Source organism: Thermobia domestica, chromosome 1, assembly GCF_964235325.1.
Source record: "Thermobia domestica chromosome 1, izTheDome1.hap1.1, whole genome shotgun sequence".
In the NCBI taxonomy this organism is placed as follows: Eukaryota; Metazoa; Arthropoda; class Insecta; order Zygentoma; family Lepismatidae; genus Thermobia; species Thermobia domestica.
Genome location: NC_137454.1, coordinates 56,182,243 through 56,200,415, shown reverse-complemented (window position 1 = coordinate 56,200,415; position 18,173 = coordinate 56,182,243). Strand labels below are relative to the sequence as shown.

At 38.4% G+C, this 18,173-nt stretch overlaps 1 protein-coding gene across 1 annotated transcript in view; it reads left to right on the top strand.

The window, feature by feature from the left end:
* LOC145683124 (pseudouridylate synthase RPUSD2-like) overlaps nt 1-18,173 on the top strand; it is a 102,944-nt gene that overhangs the window by 40,148 nt on the left and 44,623 nt on the right. The window contains exons 3-4 of the mRNA XM_081754508.1: nt 6,662-6,783; nt 17,761-17,861. Coding sequence (XP_081610634.1) covers nt 6,662-6,783; nt 17,761-17,861 — 223 coding nt within the window. The remainder of the gene's footprint in view (nt 1-6,661; nt 6,784-17,760; nt 17,862-18,173) is intronic.

Genomic DNA, 18,173 nt, shown 5'->3' with positions numbered 1-18,173 from the left:
TGACAAAAGCCGCAACGTTAACAGTGACGGTGTAAAACTTCGTGACAATGCCTGTCCACACGTTGCTGCTCCTGCCCGTGAGAAATTCAACAAATTTGGGTGGGAGGTGTTGAGCATCCTCGTACAGTCCAGACCTGGCACCGTCGGACTTTCATCTCTTTTGGTTCCATGAAGAAATTCCCGGCAGGCCAACACTTTGTGACAGATGCAAAAGTGAAATCAGCAGTCCGCAGATGGCTATACTCTAGCCAAACTGGTAAACACGCTGGGAGAAATGTGTTGAGAAACTGGGTGACTATGTAGAAAAGTAGGTCAAAGATGTAAGTTCATTTGTGCTTCGTTTGGTTTTGGTACATATTAAACTTATTTGGAAGAAAATGGGCGTTACTTTCCGATCTGTCCCCGTACGTTAGTTCGTCTTATATCGTAACTATGAACGAAAGTTTTAGAGAGAAAGAAAACTATGTCTGACTTTAAGATAAATTGTCATGTGCTGAATTTGGAGTTGTTGATAAAGCACGACGAGAGAATAGGCATATCACAGAATTTCGCCTTAAAAGATCGGGGCTCATAGACAAGAGTTGAGGCTATCTCGTATCGTAAAATGTATACTGTGTGTGTGGGGGGGGGGGGGGTAGAGAAAGGAAGAGCTTTGCTCGTCTCACATCTCGATAGGATTAGGAATTAGATTTCTGGGCTTTCGGCATCTACGGCCATGTGAGCCCGTCACTTATCAGGGTTAACGTCCCTCGGTGTTCACATTATTTGAGGAAAGAGAAGGAAGAAAGAATAGGGAAAGAAAGAAGAAAGGATTGGGGAAGGAAGGAAGCAGAATGGGACCTGTATGTTAGGTACCATCCCAGTATTTGCCTGGTAGGAATGAGGAAAATCCAGGAAAACACCACTTAAGATAGTCGGCCTGAAAAAGCTTTTACACCTTGTCGACCGAGTGTCCCCACCGGGAATCGAACGTGGGACTATCTTACATCTTGTCTCGCTACATGTGACATCCCATGGGAACTATCTTGCGGTCATGCTTTTTGGATGCATATAAAATAGTATACATAAGAATTATCTTTATGACATAGAGGAGAAATGTTTCGTGACTGGCAGCCCTGAGCGATATTAAGATATTTTAGGAAATAGAAATTATAAGTGTTAAAAAAAAGTACCTCTTGCTTTAAACAACTTTGATGAGTATTGTGGCATTCTAGGAAATTTATCTAAAAGCACAAACTCTAAGATAAGCACCATATCATATTTCCATTTACGACAAAAAAAAAAAAATCTTTTGACGGCAATCTTGTTTACTTGAGACAGTATTATAAGGACAATTTTAGCTATTTACGGTTGAAATACTTCCTCAGATTTGTATATATTACAGTTAGGAGGTCGTTAGTTGAGTCAAGGTAGCATGAATAACTCGAATATATTCTGGGAAGAAGAGAAAAATATAGAATGACACGACAAACTCTGGGTCTTAGTTAAATAGAATAATGATATTGCTGTGAGATATATTGTTATGAATGCATGTTTATTTCAAAGCTAGGTCGCAGAGGACACAACTTATTCCCTTGTTACAGCGCTGATAAATCGGCGTGTCACTTACATGAAGATGTGCTATCTGTGTACGGGTAAATATGAGGTCGTATCCTCCCGCAACTGTTTGTCCAATCACACGGTCTCTGAACCGCTGACACTGCTGGACAAATCGTCACGTTTCCGCCCCTGTACGCACCACCAACTTTTGCTGAAACGAATACCGTGTTTCGCATGGTTCCTGTCACGCACGCTAGGCGGCAGCACCGTATGAATGACATTCGTCTACGCTACGGGGAAGGATCTACGAACGATACGAGAAAAATAAATTCCTTTGCTGGAGCCACCAGCTTTTATCGAGTCTACTGTTTCGCTTTTTTTCCCCCTTTCTTTCTGCGCTCACTTCTAATGTTTTCTGCTCTGTTCTTTTTTGTGAAGTAGGAGGTTATCGGGCGGAAGAAACTAGCTCTATTCTTCTGTGATAGATTGAAGTACTTATCTTAGTAGGGGAACAACAAAAAGAGTGTTGCGAAAATATAAGTTTGTTTTAGCAATACAACGGCCAATATTTTCTACCAACTGTTTATTGAAACTGTGACCGTATTTCTTTAACGCTAATAATAATAATAGTATATAGAATAAGGCAGCTACTCCAAGAAGGCGATTTTTGAAGGAATCATAGTAAGATAATCTTGTTACAAGGACACTGGTGCCCCCCCCTTATGTCCATGACGCACCCCCCCCAATTGTCTATCCATAAGTGTTCTTCCATGAAAAAAACCTTCTTTTCGATTAATTTTACCCTCCCATCAAACATATTTATATGGATTTTTAACCCCCCCCACAATATTTCAATGACGCAGTTTGCGTCATAGCCCCCCCCCCTTGTGGGCACCCCTGCAAGGATTCAGCAACCTTTTAAGCAGCTTCACTTATGTTTTAATGTTGTAATAGGATTGACGCATTTTCGGTTTTTGCATTTTACGTATAATCTTTGATAAATACGGGAGAGTGATCGGGAAAAAGGTTACACATCATAAAACTTTTTATATTATTCACTGCAACTTAACAAAAATTTATTTGTAAATTAATAGCATATGATCCTGCATACCCGAAAAGCGGACATTGGAAATGACTCGTCTGGAAAGTTAAGTCAAGAGTAGAGGTGAAGTTAATAGTGTGGTTTCTGTAAGCCAGAAGCACTACATGTGCTGAAATTCATAGGCAAATTATAGAGGTGCATGGGGAGGTTTTAAATTTCCAAGCAGCATATGGGGAAGCGACATCGTGCCTTCAAAAAAAAAAAAAAAAAACTTACCAGTATGATTTATGACAACTTGAACCATAGACGGAGTTAGGAAATGGTTGCTGGGGGCCGACCTTTTGTCTGCTGGGGAGCATGGTTAATACAAATCAGAATTGAAGGATCTTATAAGTAGCATTTTTGTTTCTTTGTCAAAAAGTTGCGGGCAATGCTCCCCTATGCCCTCCCCCCTAGCTTCGCCCATGCCCTGGACACAGCGATAGGCCCAGTAGCTACCTCAACCACTGACGTTACGCTTGGAACGACTAGAACATCCCTTCTTTAGCCCTGACCTAGTCCCAGTGACTTTCACCTTTTCCCCTGTTCTAAAGCAAAAAAATGGCTGGCTACCATTATCTGGCATGTGATTATGTCAAAATCGCTGCCTCACGGTGTCTACGAGGACTTAACGCGGACTTCTATGCAAATGGTATAGAAAAAGAAAACTTTATCTGCCGTTGTAATAAGCGGTTGAACAAAAGCTGTGATTTCATCGAGGGCTACTATCATCAGGTGTATTGATCTTCCAGCTATGGCTCACACATAAGCCATAATAAGCTTTGTAATCTTTTTTTGATCATTCCTCGTGTATACATTTCTTCTTTATCATTCTGATTTCTCGGATCAAAAAAGTTTGAAATCATGGTGTAGGAGAGAGAAAATCCTGGACCTACTTACATGAGTATATCCTCCAGAAAAATGTGGAAGCAAGCATAACTTAACTTTCGTCTGTTTGGAGCATTTCCTGTAAGCCTATGTGTGTATCTTATATATATATATATATATATATATATATATATATATATATATATATATATATATATATATATATATATATATATATTATCACATACTATCATTATCAATTGAATTTAAAAAAAAAAACTTTGTTGTGTTTGACTTTTCGGTCAGCAAGAAAATTGACACATTTGGATGTGTTCTACCCGCAGTGAGTCACCGAAGTGTAAGGTTATCCAGTTTAAAACTATCTCCCAGCTATAAGATCTGTCCGAAAAGTAATGAGACTGATTTTCTTATGTCAGTTAGCATCAGCTAAAATCCAGACGGACCGCGGGGCAGAGTCTCCGGGCGTGGCCTTCAATGGGGCTGTTTGCTAATCGATCCCGTCAACTTGGCTCTGAGCTTTTGCAGAGTGCGGATCGCATAATGTTTAAAATGTAAAGGTGCGTTGAGCAGAGTAGCGATACGCGATAAAGTTACTTTGTTATACTGTTAAAATCCCTGACCGAAACACTTGCTATAATACTGAAAGCCCACGGGAAGGGGGCTATATCAAAAGCACAAATGTTTCGATGGTACACTTTCAAGTCTCCTCGACCACAGAAGCCCCGAATGAGCAAAAGAAGATCATTTCGATGCTTATTGACATTTCTGACACTAAAAATGCTTTTCCACAAGGAGTTCGTACCATCGAACAGGGTTGCGCGCGTCTGCCTGGCGGTCGTAGAGACCTGGGCCACGACAGTACTAGTGAGCGAGTTTCTGGTGAACAAAGCGTTCCAATGTGACCCAATTTCCCTACAGTCCGTACGTTTCCCAGTTGACTTCTTTTTGTTTTTCTGGCTCAAATCCAGCTTCAAAGGGTACAATGTTTTTGCTGTTAGAAACCCACAAGCTACCGTGACAAGTACTCTGAAAGAGATCCTTGGTCAAGACGTTCAAGCGTGCTACGATGCATGACATAATCGCTGACAATGGTGTATTGATGCTCAAGGACGTTGTTTCGATTAACTTCAAGTATACAGGGTGGTAGGTAACTCCACCGACAAACTTTGGGAGGCGATTCCTGATGCGAAATGAAAGAAAAAAGTTCTAATAAACATGGGCTGAAAAATGCCTCCTTTCAGAGTTATGATCTATTGAAAATTCGAAAAATCATTTTTCAAAACTCCCTAACTTAGCAAATATAGGACCTATCCCAAGCGGTTTAAGGAATTACACAGGAACTAGTATGTGCTCTATCTAAATATCCATGTTTTACCATCCTCCGTTATCGGTGAAAGGAACTGTAAAAAGGAAGTTGAAGCATAGGAATACTTCTTTCTTTAAGTACTAGTGGTGTGTTCGTTTCGCTGGTACCGGTGACTTCTGAAACATCGATATTTAGATCTATCTAAATATCCATGTTTTACCATCCTCCGTTATCGGTGAAAGGAACTGTAAAAAGGAAGTTGAAGCATAGGAATACTTCTTTCTTTAAGTACTAGTGGTGTGTTCGTTTCGCTGGTACCGGTGACTTCTGAAACATCGATATTTAGATCTATCTAAATATCCATGTTTTACCATCCTCCGTTATCGGTGAAAGGAACTGTAAAAAGGAAGTTGAAGCATAGGAATACTTCTTTCTTTAAGTACTAGTGGTGTGTTCGTTTCGCTGGTACCGGTGACTTCTGAAACATCGATATTTAGATCTATCTAAATATCCATGTTTTACCATCCTCCGTTATCGGTGAAAGGAACTGTAAAAAGGAAGTTGAAGCATAGGAATACTTCTTTCTTTAAGTACTAGTGGTGTGTTCGTTTCGCTGGTACCGGTGACTTCTGAAACATCGATATTTAGATCTATCTAAATATCCATGTTTTACCATCCTCCGTTATCGGTGAAAGGAACTGTAAAAAGGAAGTTGAAGCATAGGAATACTTCTTTCTTTAAGTACTAGTGGTGTGTTCGTTTCGCTGGTACCGGTGACTTCTGAAACATCGATATTTAGATCTATCTAAATATCCATGTTTTACCATCCTCCGTTATCGGTGAAAGGAACTGTAAAAAGGAAGTTGAAGCATAGGAATACTTCTTTCTTTAAGTACTAGTGGTGTGTTCGTTTCGCTGGTACCGGTGACTTCTGAAACATCGATATTTAGATCTATCTAAATATCCATGTTTTACCATCCTCCGTTATCGGTGAAAGGAACTGTAAAAAGGAAGTTGAAGCATAGGAATACTTCTTTCTTTAAGTACTAGTGTGTGTTCGTTTCGCTGGTACCGGTGACTTCTGAAACATCGATATTTAGATCTATCTAAATATCCATGTTTTACCATCCTCCGTTATCGGTGAAAGGAACTGTAAAAAGGAAGTTGAAGCATAGGAATACTTCTTTCTTTAAGTACTAGTGGTGTGTTCGTTTCGCTGGTACCGGTGACTTCTGAAACATCGATATTTAGATCTATCTAAATATCCATGTTTTACCATCCTCCGTTATCGGTGAAAGGAACTGTAAAAAGGAAGTTGAAGCATAGGAATACTTCTTTCTTTAAGTACTAGTGGTGCGTTCGTTTCGCTGGTACCGGTGACTTCTGAAACATCGATATTTAGATAGCGCGTATACCAGTTCCTGTGTAATTCCTTAAACCGCTTGGGATAGGTCCTATAGTTTCTAAGTTAGGGAGTTTTGAAAAATGATTTTTCGAATTTTCAATGGATCATAACTCTGAAAAGAGGCATTTTTCGGCCCATGTTTATTAGAACTTTTTTCTTTCATTTCGTATAAGGAATCGCCTCCCAAAGTTTGTCGGTGGAGTTACCTACCACCCTGTATGTACGTGTGTAACCTTATCTAGAAATAACTGAATTTTTAAAAAATCAGTTCCGTTACTTTCTAAACGGGCCTTGTTTTCCCAAGGACAAAATTCATTGATCAAACTTGAGTTGTGTTGTTCCCAACACTTTCTTTCTTCCTTTGACTTCGACCACAGTGTTTTTATGTCCTGTACACCTAATGAAACGAAAAACTAAATCTTAAATATCTCATAAATAATATATTTACAGCAGATTGATGATTGATATTGATTCTTTCCAGGGCTTCGGAAAGTTTACCCATACTACTTCACCTTTACAACATTTACTAAGGGACGATGGGTAGGAGAGAAAATATTGGACGTGTTTGCACGAGAGTTCAGAGCGCACCCAGCAGAAGAATATGTAAGTATACCGTTCCCTGCATTTTCAGATTTAGATAATTTCTAAGTTAGTGTGTCTTCCAGAAATTCACTGCTTGTTAACATGTCTATATATAAGAGTAATGCCATGAAGAAATCACGTGCAGCAATATGCTGAACCTCGCCCGCTTGAATAAAGCCTTTTTCAAAAGCCTAAGATCAATCAAATTCGAGTTTTTTTTGTTTTTTTTTTTGCCCGCTTCAGTGAACCCACTTAATTGAAGCGAGATCGTCATTTGACACACAGAACAAACTGTCTGTTCCACGAAACTTTCATAAAGAAATTGTATCTGTGTGCTGTCTGTTTCACGAAACTTTCGTAAAGTAATTGTATCTGTGTGCTGTCTGTTTCCCGGAGCTTTCGTTAAAAATGTACGTATTTTGTGTCCTGTCTGTTCCACGGAACTTTGGAGAAGGTATATTTTGTGCTGTCTGATCTAAGGAAAATTCGCTTTAAAAAAAATGTGTGTGCTCTCTCTGTCTGTTTCATGGAACTTTCGTTAGAGAGAAAAAAAAAACTTTTTATTATACACGACGTGTTGTTTTTCAGGTTTAAAGTATGGGGGGTTCACTACGATCCCCAGTACATTTTTAAAATTTTATTTTTTAAATTGAATAAAAACACGCAATATTACAATTTTGGAAAATGGGCCAGATAATAGGATTGTCCATTTCTATGTCCAGGTTAACCCGTCACATAGAGGGATGACGCCACTTGGCGATCGCACTATCTAGGGAACTAGAAAAGCCGAAAGGAATGGGGAAAGAAGGAAGAAGCGTGGGACCATTATGTGAGGTATCATCCCGGCATTTGCCCGGTGTGAATGAGGAAATTCCAGGTAAACCTCACTCAAGATGGTTGTTCTGAAAGAGCTTTTACAGTTTTTTCGATTGAGTATCCCCACCGGGAATCGAATCCGGGACCACTCACACCAAAGGTGAGTGCGTAAAAGACTACGCTGTTTCGAGATGATGGACCAGATAACACTGGAGATGAATTCATAACTAATTTGAAGACATTTCAAGAATGTAGTGGGGGAATTTGAGTTCATGACAATTATGACGTTTTAAACAGCGCATTCGGATTTTTGACGTATACGAAAAGAGCTACAAACAGTTATGATTGTTAAATTATGAACATTCTAGCAAATACCTCCATATATTACTATATTCTTTCTTCTTCACCTTTCATGTAGAATTCGTCAGAACTCAAAGCCCCGAACAAGATTAGTACTCTCGTATCAGGGGCGGATCCAGGCTGAATGTTTAGGGGAGGGGCGGTCGTTCGGAGTCAATAGGTTTTATTGTACATTTATAATACAAAGGTGGAATTTTTTAGGATAGGTTTTATTTTTAAAATAAAAATATCCTATTCTGGGGGGCAATCTCCCCAATCGCTCCCCCTGGATCCGCCCCTGTCTCGTATGAGGATCTTAAGAGAGTACTCCTATCCCTTTCTCTTCCATTTTAGAACAAATGTTTAAAAAACGATGGAACACACATTTAATTATTCTAAATGAAAGGTCCAAACACTGAATTTCATGTCTCTGACCTGAAGGGATTTCGAGATATCGACATCTTATTATAATAATTCCAACCCCCACTCATCTTTCTTTCCACATGCTTTCTTCCCGTTCTAGGACAAGTGTCAAAACACGCTGAAACATGTTTTAAGTTATTTTAAATAAAAAGTCTGAAATACCAAATTTCCTGTCTGTAACTTAGAAAGATTCCGAGATACGGCCATCCTATTATAATAATTGCAATATCACCTCTTTTTTTCTGCACACTCCATTTTCTTCCTTTCTAGGTCAAACAGCAAAAAACGCTGAAGTACATGTCTTCTTATTTTAAATAAGGAGTCTAAATACAAAATTCTATGTCTCTAATTAAGAATTTATTCCTATTAGAATTGCTTCTGTACATGTTAATTACAACATTATTACTCTGTGGAAGTTGTTACAAAGGGGACACTTAAGAGAAAAAAATTAAGAATGAAGGGGATAAAGAAATAGAAAATAATCAATAGATACATAATTTTATACTAACGAAATTCAGTATTAATCAAGATGCGCATTTGCTATTTCGATTGACGATCTCAAAGCTATAGGGACATAGTCTTCAACACTGATCTTTCCACTATGGCGATTTCTTGTAGCGCTCTTTTGGTGAATATTTTTGAACCGCTCCTAGTGGCGTATTTAAGGGGGTACTTCCAGGCTTAAGCCCCCGAAATTTTATTTACTATTTTAAAATAAATGAAATACCTTGCAGAATTTTCACATTTCCAGGAATAAAGTTAGCAAAGCCTCTACACGAAACAAGATCGTAAATACGCCACTGATTGCCTCTCTACTCCTTATGACTAGTGAAAGTATCTTGAACGTTTTCTCGCCCTGGAAAATCCTATCTAGTCTTTTATATTTTTCTAACTTTTCTCTGTGGGCTTGTTCTAGACACTTATCTTTTTCGAAATGAACGGTGACATCAGCCACAAATCTTCTTTGTTCTGTTTCAGTTATAAAGCCAGGTTTAAATCTTATTGCCTCAATTTCTATCATATTTTTCCTTCGTAATTTTATAATTCCTCCTGGTACACTCCGTTTCGATCAGATTTACTGTTTCATCGTGATTTACTGTTTCGATCAGATTTACTCTTCGGTTTATCGGCAAAGTACCCACCCAGCACATGACCCAATGTTTCTGTTTTATTCCGACACTTTCTACATGTTAGGTCAGATACTAATTTAGCTCTATACGTGTAGCGCAACCTTTGTGCTGAATGTGATTTTATTTTGAGTAGTGCAATGAATCTACGAGTATTGTCACTCATCAATCCGTCCTCTAACAAAAAATGGTTTAGATAGCAGAGTTTTTGAAGAAATTAACTCCTTTTCCCTGTCTTTCTAGATTAATCCATTCTTTTGCTACATCATCCTTCTCAGATCTTCACTCTTCGTTCATTTCTCTGTTATTCGGCCTACTATTCTGACTTCAGTTCTGCATCTTCGAAGTTTCACCTCAATTCCACTTGAATGGCCGGATTTCTTATTACTTCGTCTCCATTTTCGATCAGTCTGAGATAGCTTCTAACAATTCGTCTTCAAATTATGTATATTATACATGGAATAGACAAACACCGTCTCTTTTCTGGCTTAAATTATACCATTAATAGTGGAATTAGGCAGGTATATTTTCTTAACAAAACCCCGTCTTGTCCATTACCTTTTCCCCTATTTCTGCTACTGCCCAAATATAATAGAATTTTAACAGAAGGTAGGTTATTAATAATTTAATTTTCTGCCTTAGTTCAAGTCTTGGTCGACTTAGCCGAGTTAAAGTGAGCTCTAAGTACTCTTCAGAGAAGTGACCAAATATTTTTTTTCTTTATCATGAACAGTACAACCGAAATATTTACAACCTTCATTCACGTTTAGAAGTTTCACCATTTCAATGCCGATGTTAACATTTTTGTTTTGGCTACATACCATGATTTTCGGGATGATACTACGTATTTGAAAACTGACATATTCCTTGTTCAAAGTTTCATGTCCAGATTACTCGTAGGTTCATGCACAACATTCAATGTTCCTTGAATATCTTCAAGAGTTTTATAAGCTAGCAGCAAATCGTCGACACACACTCTGATTTGATAGTTGTCAATATCATTTTTCCCAAGAATATCCTCCAGTCTCCCCAGTTACTGTGTAACATCAATTGCTGTGTTGAAAAGTAAATGGCTCAAAGAATCGCCTTGCTGAACTCTCTTTTAACTTCAAAAAATGAAATCTTTAAGTTTTACTTCCTACCGTTATGCCGGCTAGGCTAAAGGAGACGGTGATGATGAGAAACGAATGAAATGGTGGAATGAAGAAAGTGGGAGGAAAACAGGAGAATCCCGAGAAAGCCCATACACATGGTGTTTGTCCACCACATAAGCTCACTTGGCGCCAGCTGGGATCGAACCAACTCTTAACTTCAACTCCATGATCTTCAATAGCTGTTTGATTATCAGAATACAGATCGTAATTAATTTCACCACTTCCTCATTCGTTTCTCTTGCCCTCAGAGCTTCAATTATAGCTGCATGGAGTACGGTGTCAAAAGTTTTCCGTACATCTAGTACAAAGAATGCATCCCCAGTTTTCTTAGCTTGTTTTATAACTTCATATAGCAAGAAGCAATTGGATATAGTGTTTCCCTATTTGATATATCCTTTTTGAGCTCTTCATAGTTGTACCACTTCTGTTAGTCAGTCGCTCATTATTGTTCTCATCAATATCGAACCAATGATTATTGGCCGTCAAAATTCAGCTTGACAAATTTCTCTCCTGTTTAGGTATGAGAACAGTTGGTTCTTTTTCCATCCTAATAGTATTCACTTTCTGTTTAGAATCAAATTGAAGAGCTAGTTATTGACTTTACCTCTAACATGTATTTTCTTGAACCTATCGGGTGCAGGGGTCTTAGTAAGTTAGGTATGTACGGGAACCCCTTCGCTCATTGCAGCCTTCAAGATGTGTTTATTAGAGTCTCCTCTGTCCACAGTGACCTCGGGAAATGGTTTGTAAGGAACCGCCTTTGCTCACCGCAGCCTCGGGAGGTAGGATATCTCCTTTGCCCGTGGAAGCCTCCGGAGATAGGATGGGATTAGGAACTCTTTTCTACAGCGACCTCAGGAGCAGGTGTTGTAAGGAAGCAATCAGTCGTGAACTAATAGTCTGGTCCTCTTGTGGTCCTCTTTTATGGATATCTTCTGGGAGGTTCGTCCATCCTCAGTTTCCTCCGAGCTAGCTTCGTATCTTTCTGTATCCTTCTACTATTGTCTGCTTGTGATTGTGTTGATAAACAATATGTACAATTATGGCGTGTGTTTGTAGAAGCAAGACACTTTAGAATGTGGGGATCCTTCTATCTCTCTCTCTCTCTCTCTCTCTCTCTCTCTCTCTATATATATATATATATATATATATATATATATATATATATATATATATATATATATGTGTGTGTGTGTGTGTGTGTGTTAGGCCGGTCCTTATTTTTCGACTTACGAGTTTTTTTTAAGTCTCACCCCTTAAAATAGCTCCATATCCGACCAAAGTAGCCCATGATTATTTTCTCTCAACTGCTCCAAACGACCTCAAATTTTGACTGTATTTACAATATACAAATGATGCAGAGAGTACCTTTATTGTGGAACAGCTAGACGTAGTAATAACCATGCCTTAGATATGATTAAGATAGACCCACATCTATTACTGTATAGCACCACCCTGGCGACCATCTTGGAGTTGAGTTGATTTTGAGTTTAACATCCCTTTCAGTAGCGAGGCTATATGAGACGGGACCTGCTGATTAACGTGGAATCCGAACCACATGAGCTCCCGCTGGGAATCGAACCCGGGTCTCCCACGCCAAAGGCGCGTACGCTAATCGCTTAGCCACGAAGGAGCTCTGCCATCTTGGATTTAGGCCCAAAATTTGAAATAAGAATGAGCCGTGAGACATATTGTTTTGGAATTGTTTTGCACCACAAACACACATCTGACGTTATTTTCCATTTAACTCGAATCATTTAAAAAGTTATAATCTTCACAATGTATGTTTATTGACTTAACAGTTGTCTTTCCAAACTTACAAGGTATCTTTGCCTTATATTGTAAATGCGTTCAAAAGGTGTGGTCGCTTGAGGTGCCTGACTTATTTTTCTCATGGGTTACTTTGGTCTGATGTGGAGCCATTTTAGAAAGTGAGACTCAAATAATTGGGATTCGAAAAATTGGGACCACTCTACTGAAAAAAAAGAAATGAAATCTTTAAGTTTAACGTCCATGATTAGGCTAAGAGAAACGATGATTAAAGCAAGTGAATGATGATAGAAAAATTGGTGGAATGAGAATGTGGGAGGAAACGGTATTATCCCGAGAAAACGCACGTACCTGATGTTGTCCACCACAAACTTACTTAGCCGGGGGGACTACTCTATACACACCATTGTGCTGAAAACGAGTTAAGTTCTAGTCAATGAGCAATGGATGAAAAGGTATTTTACGTAGTTTGTTTCTTACTATAATTGTGTTAGTATCATATTAATGAGTAGGAATGTAGTCTTTCAGATGAGATTCTAAACCCAAAAGTGACTAAACATTGAAATAAAAACAAGTGGTAAAACAAAAACGGTTTTATTTGTTTGTCTTGAATCAGTCTTGAATATATTCTTTTTTTTTCTTTTAATACCTATTCTTTTAGCTAGAGCTATACCATCTCGATTTATTTTGTTTTTCAGAAGTTAGTCTCTTACAATGAGTTCAAAATACCGTGTATATATATATATATATATATATATATATATATATATATATATATATATATATATATATATATATATATATATATATATATGTGTGTGTGTGTGTGTGTGTATGTGTGATGCAAAACAGCTTAACTATGTACCTTAAGCTTAATTCCTATTCTACCTTCCACTTTTTTCCTTTTTCTTTCTTTCTTTCTTTCTTTCTTTCTTTCTTTGTAAAACAATTCCTTCTCTTGACGTTCGCCGATTTTACGCCGTGCGTTTTCCTCATCAACTGAGGAGGGTGTTAGTCGAAATGAGCTTCAACATGCAACTTCTTCTTTCCATTATTCGAGGAAGTTAATCCATGGCTGATCTCAACAGAACTTCGTCTCAGGTTCATTTTAGAAACAGGATGAAAATGCCTCTTTATTGTTAATTTCTTTGGAAGTGTATATGTATATATACTATCAAGCGACGCCTTTTACTGTGTTGTCTTACTGTCTGTCGCTGCAAGTTATAACTTGGATTAAGTACCAAAAGGATTATCAAGCATCAAGATTTCTCTTTTGTGTTTCTGTCTAAAAATATATATTTCAAACTTTTTTTGTTTAGTTTAACAAAGCTCTAGACACTAGTGTGGGTTGGTATTTTATTAACTTAAAACTTTTCAAATGTGTTTTTATGAAATACATACGTGTGAATGATTCTTTGTTTCTGTGGCCGTCGAGTGATATTTCTAAGTTAAAAGAATTAACTGTCTATCTTCTTACTGTTATATTTAGTTATACATAAATTAAGTATCGAAATCAAATACGTTATCTTTTCTTGACAAAATATATTCCTCTCCCATTGTTATAAGCCTATAATGATTTCCATGTTTAGGTTTTTTTTTTTTTTTTTTGTCCGTTTATGGAAGCTTTGCGTCCATTTTCACCATAGAAGCTATATGAGACATTGTCCTACAATTTAAGGTTGAATCCTTTAGGTATTTTCTTACACCAATTCATCATAATGCTGTCAGAATAATATATATATATATATATATATATATATATATATATATATATATATATATATATATATATATATATACACTAAGGAAATCGAGAGTCCAACAGAATTGAGCCGAATTTGAATGTACCACTTAGGAAATGCTGTTTTTCCACCACCGGTTGTGCTTGATCTTCAAGCCATCTCTGTTGTCTATTGCCCGCCATCGGAGTTTCCATTGCAGAAGACTGCGTACCAACTGGGCCATGTGTATTAAATCTCACTCCTAGGGCCGCGGTGGCTCAGTAGTAGAGCGTTCACCTCTGGTGCATGGGGTCCCGGGTTCAAACCCTGCTCCCGCCAAGTGAACTTTGTGTTGGACAAACACCGTGTGCGTGAGTTTTCTCGGGGTTCTCCCGTTTCCTTCCACTTTCTTCATTCCACCATTCCATTCATTGCTCATCATCACCGTCTCCTTTAGCCTAACCGGCATAACCGTGGGACGTAAAACTCAAAGATTTCATTTCATTTCATTTTAAATCTCATTCCTCTTTACAGGCTTTCCACAGGCCAGAGACAATGCAAACTCGATGGTGGAACAGAAGCTTCTTGAGAAGTTCGAAAGCACAATAATTAGTCCATTAGGCTGGCATCAGGACTCGTGACAGAGAAGTCAGAGAAAGGAATTGCCGAAGTTCCAGTATCTTGTTCCATACGGCGATAAAATTCCTGTTGTTCCTTTTTTTCGCTCAGCCACCTGACATGGTCTCAGGACGTGCACATTGCTCTTGCGAACGGCTGTGAGACGTAAATCTCTGTGAATGGAGCGAAAATATTGTATGTAATCAGGAAATTTAATGGCTTTAGAAGGGAAATTTGCTGTTAGGAAACTGGCCTCAGTTTGACCCAAGCAGTGAGGCAGCGTAGGCTTAAACATGAGCGCTATCGAATTCTGAGCCCTTAGCCTGTGCGACAAACTTTAGAATTCTGCGGAAATCTTGAGTGTAGTAAAGTTTATTATTATTTATTTCTACGTATCCTGGAAATTGAAAGACTGTCTGGAAAGTACGTGTTTCCCACTGCTCATGATCTCAAAGACACTGTCAGATATGGTTGAATACGCTAACGACAAGAGACTACAGTACAGATAATGACAGTGCAGAAAAACCAGTATCAAGCTATGACAAGTGTCTGCATTGTATGGCGAATATGTTGAAAAATAGAGTAAGGTGCGAATATATGGTTTCTGTACCATAAATCTTTTCCATACATTATTTGTCGTATTCATTTTACACAAACTTTCCATTTTCTGGATGGCCCTCGTACAATGATTGACAATAAGTAGACTAACTAAATCCATGGCCTATGGAACCCTGAGGTTCAATGTCGCATTCACAAAGACTCTCCATTAACATCTTTTTTAGCCAACTTAATCCAGTTTCTACTTCTCTTAATATTGTCCTCTCATCTTCGAGTAGGTATTCGTAACGTGTTTTTCCAATCATGTTTCCAGTTAAAATTTTTGAAAGCATTCCTACTTCCTTCCATTCTGGCTTTGTGATCTGCTCACTGGAGCCCCCAAGGCTTACTGAATCTGATAATGTTAATTAAACGGTATAAATTGTGAAGTTTCCGCCATTCCTCATTCCCGTTTCTCTTCGGTCCAAATATTCGCCTCAGGTTTTTATTTCGCGTTCTTTCTCCAAAGTAAGCGACCACGTTTTGCAACCATACAGCGCAACTGGCACAATTGTCATTTACATATTTTAAGCTTCAAATTGTTCCACAGAATTTGGGAAGAATTAAAAGAGTTTGGACTGAACAGTAGCACGATTTCCCTGCTTTCAGTCGACATTTAATTTCTTCACGAATATGGTTTTGATGTGTTAGTGTTCTATGTATTTGAAAGTGTCCACTATTTTACTCAATTTATTATAGTCAATAAATTCGGTGTGACTATAATACTACAAGTGTCCACTATATTATCGAAAATTTTACCCAATATTTTAACGTATCTGTAATTTGTAGTATTATAGTCACACCGAATTCCCATGTATTTAATTTTCTCTGCATTTACTTCTGAATCCATGCCCACATAGGCGCTTCTTCCTATTATCAGTTTAACATCATGAACATAAAGCATAAGCTCGTGAATGCCATTCAACTCTAAACCTTGGTTGCTGTCTTTAATTTTCCTTATAGCTTATTTTAGAACAACATTGGATGACAACGCACTCCATGCCATGATGACAACGCTCTCCTTGTATTCAGGCCATTCTTAACGTAAAAACTCGTGAACAAGTGTTTCCCTATTCCAGCGGCGGATCTAGAAAGTAAAAACGTGGAAGCCAGCCAGAACCCAGACTATGGTGTGTATATACTGTATATATCATGAGTTGACTATAAACCTCCTTCAAAAACATACATAAGAGCTTAAATTATTTTTGTCACTCAAAAAACTGAGGCGGCCTAGGCCCCCCTCCGGCCCTGAACTAGATCCGCCACTGACCTATTCGAACTTTCCATTGGGTTTCGTTTAAACCGTCTTTATTTATCTAACTAGCTGTTTAGTATTTCAAATTTGATAAGGTTGAAAATAAATACAAATTAAATTACATATTTTTATACGAGGAGGAGTCAAATGAAAACCATAATTATTTTTTTAAATAGTATTTATTGGTCACACAGGGTACAGGAGTAAATCACTTTTCAACATAGTCCCCTCCTCGTTCAATGCAAGTCCGCCAGCGCTTCGGAAGAGCCTGAATACCTGCAAAAAAAAAAAAAAAGTCTTTTGGGCGACGGCGCAACCACTCGTGCACCGCGTTGCGTACCTCTTCATCGGGGTTGAACTTCCTGCCGCCATTCCTTGCTCGCTCGCTTTGTTTCAGGCTGATGGTAATGCACCCATCTTTCGTCACCAGTGACGATTCAAGACAGGAAGGCATTGCCGTCACGTTCAGCACGCCACAAAAGGTCTTCGCACGCATCAACACGTCGCTGTTTCAGTTCAGGCGTCAGTTGTCGGGCACCCATCTTGCAGACACCTTATGAAACTGGAGAACATCATTCACAATATGATGTGCCGATCCATGACTCATGTGTACACATGCTGCAATTTCGTCTATTGTCACACGGCGGTTTTCCAAAACGATGACTTCAACGGCTGCAATGGTCTCTGGAGTCACTACGCGCCGAGCCTGGCCGGGGCGTGGAGCATCGGCCACAGACGTAACACCATTTGCAAATTTCCGGCACCATTCATAGATTTGTGGCTGAGACAAACACGCATCTCCATACTGAACCTCCATTCGCCTAAAAATGTCAATCGGTTTCACACCTTCACTTCGCAAAAACCGAATAACAGAACGCTGCTCCTCGCTGGTGCATGTGGCTAGTGGGGCTGCCATTTTGGAACTGTTGTTGCGCCGGTGTTTGTGCATCTGCCGGCTGCTGCCACCTAGGAGACATCCGGCATACTAAACAGGCATGCCAACTTACAGCCCACTGGCGCCATATGCGGATTTTTATTTCTACTTTTATGGTTTTCAGTTGACTTACCTCGTATATGTAAATTGTATGAGTAATACTGCAAGTTTCTTTTTTTTTCTATTTCTTACGTTCAAGGCAATACATATGGTAAACAGTTTATATTTTTCTTTCTGTTTCTAGGAACGATGCATAAAGGCGGGAACGCTGACAGTCAATTATGAAAAAGTAGATGTTGACTACAAACTGAAACATAATGATCTTTTGGCAAACATAGTCCACAGGTAAACATTACAGTTCTTACTATCTTAAGTAGTTCTTGTAATAAAAATATATAAATAAATAAATAAAAATAAATAACAAAAAAGTCCATGACTTTATGCAAATACTTGAAACCTTTTGTGACAACGGACGCTGTTCGAATTACAGTTCGATTTAGTGCTTCGATACGTTTAATTTTTGCTGCCGCTCTTTACCGTAAGTTTCATTTTAAAAATAAATATAACTTTTCCTTATTTAAATGGTAAAAAGCTTAGAATTTAGTTTAAATAGTCGGTATTGAAAATTAACAGTCCCTAAGTATTCGGTTAAACTTT